Below are 7,298 nucleotides of genomic sequence, written 5' to 3'. Positions count from 1 at the left end.
TGATTCTAAGAATCAGGCGCATAGATACGACCGCACAACTTAGAGATACGACGGCGTATCTCGTTTAAGAATCTGGCCCAAAGTGGTTAGAGGGAAGCTTCAGAATGGCAAAGATGTTTTTATTACAAATTATGTGAGCAGACTGCAGTTTCTCTTTAAAAATATATGATGCTAATTAAACACAATACTCCCTGAAAGCGTAAAGCGTAAACCTATTCACATTCAGAAGAAGCATACTTTGTTGCTAGGTACACGTGTCTTAGTACACCAATAAATGACTAGCTTAGGTGATGGGGAAAAAAAAAATGCAAAGCTGTATTTCTGTATCCATAGTGGGAAAGATTGTACTATGTGAGGTGCTGTAGCCAATGCTTGCTGTAACTCCCCTCCCCCCTCCTATCTCTCCAGTAGTACAGCTCAGCCAGTGCACAGGGTCTGCGGCGGCGACAAGCCTCTGTGCTGCTCATAGCATGTGATATACAGGAGCAGGGTGGGCCAGCTTGCAGATGATCAGTGATCTGTATATAACAAGCTCTAGTTGACAAAACTGCTCTTAGTATTGTACTTTGGAAGCTGGGCAGGCAGATTTGTGCAAGACTGAGCTGGCATTGCTCCAAACATGGTTGCTGCTCACGCTTCCCATTCTTCCTCCTCTGCAGAGTGGATTGCCTGCCTTGATAAAAGGTACCTTCACGTGTATTGTAGTGGATGCATGATGTGACTGCATAGCCCAGTGCATGCTAATGAAGCAGGGAATGGTGCATGGTGGGATATTTGTAGTCAGTGATAGGGGCATGCATGGTCTTCCTATCCAGTGTACGTGGTCAGTGGACAGCGCCGGTGCTGATCTCCGCTTGGCCCTTCTTCATGGTATAGACTAGAGTTTGCCCTTGCTATTGTTATTTCCTGGGAATCAAGGTCTACAGCTTGCAAATAATCAATACCCTCTGTGTGTGCATTAGTGTAATGTGCTAATAAACGGTGAGTTAGCAATTCGGAGAGCAGATGGGAAAAGGGAACGTGGCCCGAGTGATTCCGAGGTGGGGTGACGGGGGGATTTGTAAAGGCAGCAGGCGTCAGCCGACGCGGAACCTCTTGGGAAACGTTTGCTTTCCCTGTTTTGCTAATCAAGCGGCATATTTTATTACAGTTGCATTACATACGCATCAATTAATACTTATTGTGATGAGGCTTTTATTTTTTTAATGTTCTACAATGATTGTCATAACTGAGTTTGCCCAGAAAATATCAAACTTAATAACGTAAAATCTCCTCTATTTTAAATGTGATTTAAGCAGGAAGACACGTGTTTATACACGGGCCAAAATCCGAGTTCAGTTTAAAGTCATTTGTCAGTAATACATCCCTTTCAAATATCACACTGATGAAAAGGCCACGTTGCAGAATAGTATTTGCTAAGGTCAAGCTAAAGGTGATAGCTTAGCTTTTGCCTTAGGTTATTCGTGTGTATGTGTGTGTGTGTGAATGTGTGTGTTGTGTGTGTGTGTGTGTGAATGTGTGTGTGTGTGTTGTGTGTGTGTGTGTGTATGTGTGTGTGTGTGTGTGTTGTGTGTATGTGTGTGTGTGAATATGTGTGTTGTGTGTATGTGTCATGCGTATGTATGTGTGTGTGTGTTGTGTGTGTGTCATGTGTATGTATGTGTGTGTGTTGAGTGTGTTATGTGTGTGTGATGTGTGTGTTGTATGTATGTTGTGTGTGTATGTGTGTATGTGTGTGTGAATGTGTGTGTTGTGTGTATGTGTAATGTGTATGTATGTGTGTGTTGTGTGTATGTGTCATGTGTATGTATGTGTGTGTTGTGTGTGTGATGTGTGTATTGTATGTATGTTGTGTGTGTTATGTATGTGTGTGTGTGTGAATGTGTGTGTGTGTGTTGTGTGTGTGAATTTGTGTGTGTGTTGTGTGTGTGTGTGTTGTGTGTGTTGTGTGTATGTGTGTGAATGTGTGTGTGTGTATGTGTCGTGTGTATGTATGTATGTGTGTGTGTTGAGTTTGTTATGTGTGTGTGTGTGTGTGTGATGTGTGTGTTGTATGTATGTTGTCTGTGTTATGTATGTGTGTGTGTTGTTTGCAAGGCTTTTTTTCTCAGAGAATAGGTGCAGAAACTCTCCCCTTCTGAGTCACTTCTTGTCTCCGCCCCCTACCCACCTCTGAGCATTATTCCTTGTCTCCGCCCCCTACCCACCTCTGAGCATTATTCCTTGTCTCCGCCCCCTACCCACCTCTGAGCATTATTCCTTGTCTCCGCCCCCTACCCACCTCTGAGCATTGTTCCTTGGTTCCCGCCCCCTACCCACCTTCCAGTAGTGCCCCTCTTAGAGAATACAGAGCCAAGTATAATTTTGTGTTGGTAAGTAAATTGTATGGAATTTGTTAAGGATAACAAGAAAAGTACTAAATAGATCCCCAACAGCCAGCAGCAATAGACCCCCCCCCAACAACAATAGATTCACCCAGAAACAATAGGACCCCCAGCAATAATGTACCCCCAGAACAAAATACCACCCCAGCAGCAACAATAGATCTGCCAGCAGCCAACAATAATAAACTCTCCAGCAGTCAGCAACAAAAGACCCCTTCCTCAATAGTAGATCTCCTCCAGCAATAATAGATCCCCCACAAGCAACAATAGACTGCCAAGCACAAATATATCCCCTCCAGCAACAATAGTTTCCCCAGCAGCCAGCATTAATAGACTCTCCAGCACACCCCAGCACCCCTTGCCATTATATACATCCAGTGTTGGAAGTGCCGGAACTGCTTTCCCCCAACGTTCCCCCGCGTTCCCCCGCGTTCCCTTACGTTCCCCCGCGTTCCCACACGTTCCCGCTGAAAAAAAGCCCTGGTTGTTTGTAAAATAATCATTGTATTTAAAAGCGTAATTAGTGTTTGTATGTGTGTGTGTTTTGTGTGTGTGTTGTGTGTTTATTTTGAAAATAAACATTGTATTTAAAAGTGTAATTAGTATTGATTAATAATAATTGATTTCCACTGATGTGTGTATGTGTGTGTGTGTTGTCTGAATGTGTGTGTGTGTTGTGTGTGTTTGTTTTGAAAATAAACATTGTATTCAAAAGCACAATTAGTATTGATTATTAATAATTGATTTTCACTGATGTTAAAGCGGAGTTCCACCCAAAAATTGAACTTCCGCTTATCCCACTCCTGACTCCCTTACATGCCACATTTGGCATGTAATTTTTTTGGGGGGGGAGTGGGGGCTTCAGGAGAAGGGGACTTCCTGTCCCACTACCTCCTTCCGCCGAGGGGCTGCAAAGGCGATTAAGCTTAATCGCCTTTTGGCAGCCCCTCCCTGTAGGCGATCGCCTAGGACACGTGACAGGTCCTAGGCGATCGCCTGTCCAATCAAACAGCGACGGGCCGCGCGCGCATGCGCAGTGCCGCTCGCGCATGCGCAGTGGCTGCCCGGCCGTGAAGCCGAAAGCTGTCACGGCTGGGTGCCCACAGTGACAATGAAGACGCCGGCCGGGGAGGGGGAGAGGAGCGGAGCCCCGGCCGGCGCTTCGCTGGAACGCTGGAGCAGGTAAGTGTCTGTTTATTAAAAGCCAGCAGCTACACTTTTTGTAGCTGCTGACTTTTAATAAACATAAATATTGGCTGGAACTCCCCTTTAATATTGTTGTATGACCTATTAAAGTAAACACTTCACTTAAAGGGGTTGTAAAGGTAAATGTTTTTTCACAATACCGCCCCCGAGCCCCCACTTTACTTACCTAATCCTTTGAAAGTCCCGTGCTCGCCCCCATCATCCTCCTCGTTTGTGAGCCTGGTCGTTGATTTGCTACACTGGATGGATTAAAAGCAGCGCATGCCATAGGCTCGCGCTGCTGTCAATCACATCCAATGATGCGGGGGGCGGGGCCGAGTGATACAGTGAGCGGCAATACCCGCTGGCTGCATCATGGGAGCGCGCCCGCAGGAACTCAACACCATGCGAGCTCGCATGAAGGTGTTGAGATCTTGCGTGGAGGAGCCGAGACAGCCGCTGAGGGACCCCAGAAGACACGGGGGCACTCTGTGCAAAACGAGCTGCACAGTGGAGGTAAGTATAACATGTTTGTTATAGCAAAAAACAATAAAAAAACAACACAGCATATACAATTGCTACATAGGCCATGTTGTAATTTAAATGTCATTAAAATGATCTTTCCTTTTTAATCTGCAGCTACTGTAGTTTTCTGAAAAATCCAATGGCAACCTGGAGGCATTCTGTACACTTTTGGTGTACAGAAGACGCCCAGAGATGTAATTTCCTGCTTGTGTAATTGGCTCACTGATTTCCCCAGAAGCCTGCACTGAGATTACTGAGTTTTAGGCAACCCCTGCAACAGACATTTCATTTTTGGTGAGATACTCCCCAAGGGTTAAATTGTTTGTAAACATTCAATTATTATTATAATTTTTTTTATAACAAACGTGCCTATACTTACCTGCTTTGTGCGAGCAGCCCCGATCCTCCTTTTCTGGGGTCCCCCGGCGACGCTCCAGGCCCCTCCTCTTCATTGGGTGCCCAAATGCAAAGCCGTTTTCCATGGGGGCATCCATGCAGGCTCGAAAATTGGAGTGATGAGCGCAAAATGAAACACTAAAAGTGAACAGTATCTCAATAAATACTGATAAAATATCAATCTGAAATGTGAAAACAAGTGAATAAAATAAGATGACAACCAAACACTAAGAAAGAGCAAATTGTAAAAGTTCTGCGGTGCAACAAAATAAAGTCCAAGAGGTGAAACAATTCACAAACTCCTTCCCATGAATAACAATGCAACAGTCTGGATACATTTTCAAAGGGATTGAACTCTCAGAGCGCTTGCTCCGTAAGTTGCGGCGGCATAGCGTAAATCGGCCAGCGTAAGTCCGCCTAATTCAAATGTGGAAGGAGGGGGGCGTGTTTTATGTTAAACTACTGTGACCCGACGTGATTGACGTTTTTGCGGAACGGCGCATGCGCCGTCTGTGGAATTTCCCAGTGTGCCCTGCTCCAAAGTACGCCGCAAGGACGTCATTGGTTTCGACGTGAACGTAAATGACGTCCAGCCCCATTCACGGACGACTTGCGCAAACGACGTAACTTTTTCAAATTTCGTTGCGGGAACGACGGCCATACTTAACATTGGCTGCGCCTCATATAGCAGGGAATTCGCGTATCTAGCTAATTTGCATACTCAACGCGGAATTCAACGGAAGCGCCACCTAGCGGTCAAAAAATAAATGCAGTTTAGATCCGACGGCGTAAGAGACTTACGCCTGTCGCATCTAATGGATATCTATGCGTAACTGATTCTAAGAATCAGTCGCATAGATACGACGGCTCAACGCAGAGATACGACGGTGTATCTGGAGATACGCCGTCGTATCTCGGTTGTGAATCTGGGCCTGAATGTTTTGCTGCAGAAGGCAGGGATGGGGTAATCGGTTTTGTTTTTTTAAAACTGCACTTATCCCTTATAATGCCTTTATACTGTGTAGATCGCTTTAAAATTATAGGTTATATATATTTACTATTTTGTTTAATGGACTTTTCCTGGTTACAGTGTTGGATTTAGCGAAATAATAATAAAACAGCCCGACCATACTACATACCTTAATGCAGGGGTGCCCAACCTTTTGAAGAGCGAGGGCCACAATGAGCGGGAGGATGACAGGTCACGGTTACTCTATAGGCCCTCCGATCCGATCCACCCAAATGGAAGGGGACGAATTCCCTTCTGTTTTTTTTTTTTTTTCTGTGGATTGGAGGTAGGCGGGTGTAAACGGACACAAGTCTGTTTACGTCTGTCGCTCTGTAGAGGTGAATTGAGGGTCCCATTTGGTCGGGCTGATTGTGTGAAAAGGGCCTAAGACTGCTTTCACACTGATGTGCTGCGTTTTACCCACACTGCGGGTGCAGCGTAGTACACCTGTGTTTATCCTGCGGGTTTGCTAAACTTTGCCATAGATTCCACCTGTGGTAAAAGCCGGCGCTGTAGAGGAAGCATCGGCTTATGGGGCTCTGCTCCGCAGCTGCTTTCTTCCTCTACCACCAGCTTCATTCACAACACCAATGCTGTGGTATGGTGGGTCGGCAACCTGCGATCTTTACACTACCATGAGTTACCTGCCAGACACTTTTGTGACCCATTTACACTGCATGCTTCATACAAAATCCCAATTTCTCCTCCTCTAGTTATAGTGTTATAATGTGTATTCTATAATATGACAGGATGTACCGTCTATCTAAGTTCAGTGCACTTGTTAGTGGTTAGTTCCTGTTTCTCATTCTGTAAGACACACATTGCAATCCTCCATAAAAGTAAAGCCGCTTGCTGTATCCAATAAGCGTCCAGCGCATTATAGCAATACTCTGCATAACAGTTGAAAGATTTCCTAGTGACAAGTGTCGCAACTGGAAGGTTGCCTCTATATTGCTGATCCAGTGACAACTTTAAATTAGGGATTTCCATCATCAGAGCAAATAAAGAGAATGAATCTCCCTATCAGGGACAGGAAAAAAACTGAAAAGTTCTAACCTTTTGCCATTCAAAACATTAAAAAAAAGCTTTCACTGGCTTTTAATGAGTGACGATATTGAATTTTTTTTGTCATTGCTTATAATGATATCTCCATTTACATTGAGGAAAAGGAGGACACCTGATCCTACTTTCACAATAGGGAAGAAGACATCTGAAAATGTAGTTGTTACTATGGGTAACACCATTATTTTCCAGTTTTAATGAACATTGGAGTTGAAAGAAAACAGCAAAATGGGCCTTTTACCTATAAGCAACCAAAGCTAAATCCTAGATTTGATATATATCATTTCAATATCCCTTTGCTCAAGGTTTTGTAAATTAGCCATGGGCATCATTTACTAAAGAGTTTGGTATAAGAAATCTCCATGCTGATGATAGGTAGAAAATTAACCAGGGATAATATGATTGGCTAACATGGGCTAGTGAGCATTTGTCAGTTAGGTCACTTTAAATGTGGCATTTAATGTTTCATTTATTCTCTTTTCCTATTTAAAAGGTTTTCCTGACTGGCACATGACTTTTCTGGTAAAATTAATTCAAAAAGTAATATGTCCAGGTCAGACAATAGCTTGTACCTCAATATATATATATATATATATATATATATATATATATATATATATATATATATATATATATATATATATATATATATATATATATATATATATATATATATATATATAAGGCTGTGATACCAGCCTGTAGCATTCCGTGTGGAAAATGCACCTTTGTATTGC

At 43.5% G+C, this 7,298-nt stretch overlaps 1 protein-coding gene across 1 annotated transcript in view; it reads left to right on the top strand.

Annotated features, from left to right (window-relative positions):
- The first annotated feature begins 421 nt into the window (after positions 1-421).
- Positions 422-7,298, top strand: part of LOC120944008 (rap guanine nucleotide exchange factor 4-like) — a 63,846-nt gene continuing 56,969 nt past the window's right edge. Inside the window, exon 1 of the mRNA XM_040357739.1 lies at positions 422-684. Within this exon, the coding sequence (XP_040213673.1) occupies positions 620-684 (65 nt within the window). The 5' untranslated portion in view covers positions 422-619. The remainder of the gene's footprint in view (positions 685-7,298) is intronic.

Source organism: Rana temporaria, chromosome 6 (assembly GCF_905171775.1).
Source record: "Rana temporaria chromosome 6, aRanTem1.1, whole genome shotgun sequence".
Taxonomy (NCBI): domain Eukaryota; kingdom Metazoa; phylum Chordata; class Amphibia; order Anura; family Ranidae; genus Rana; species Rana temporaria.
Note: the sequence above shows the minus strand (reverse complement) of the source record. Positions and strands in the feature narration are given on the sequence as shown.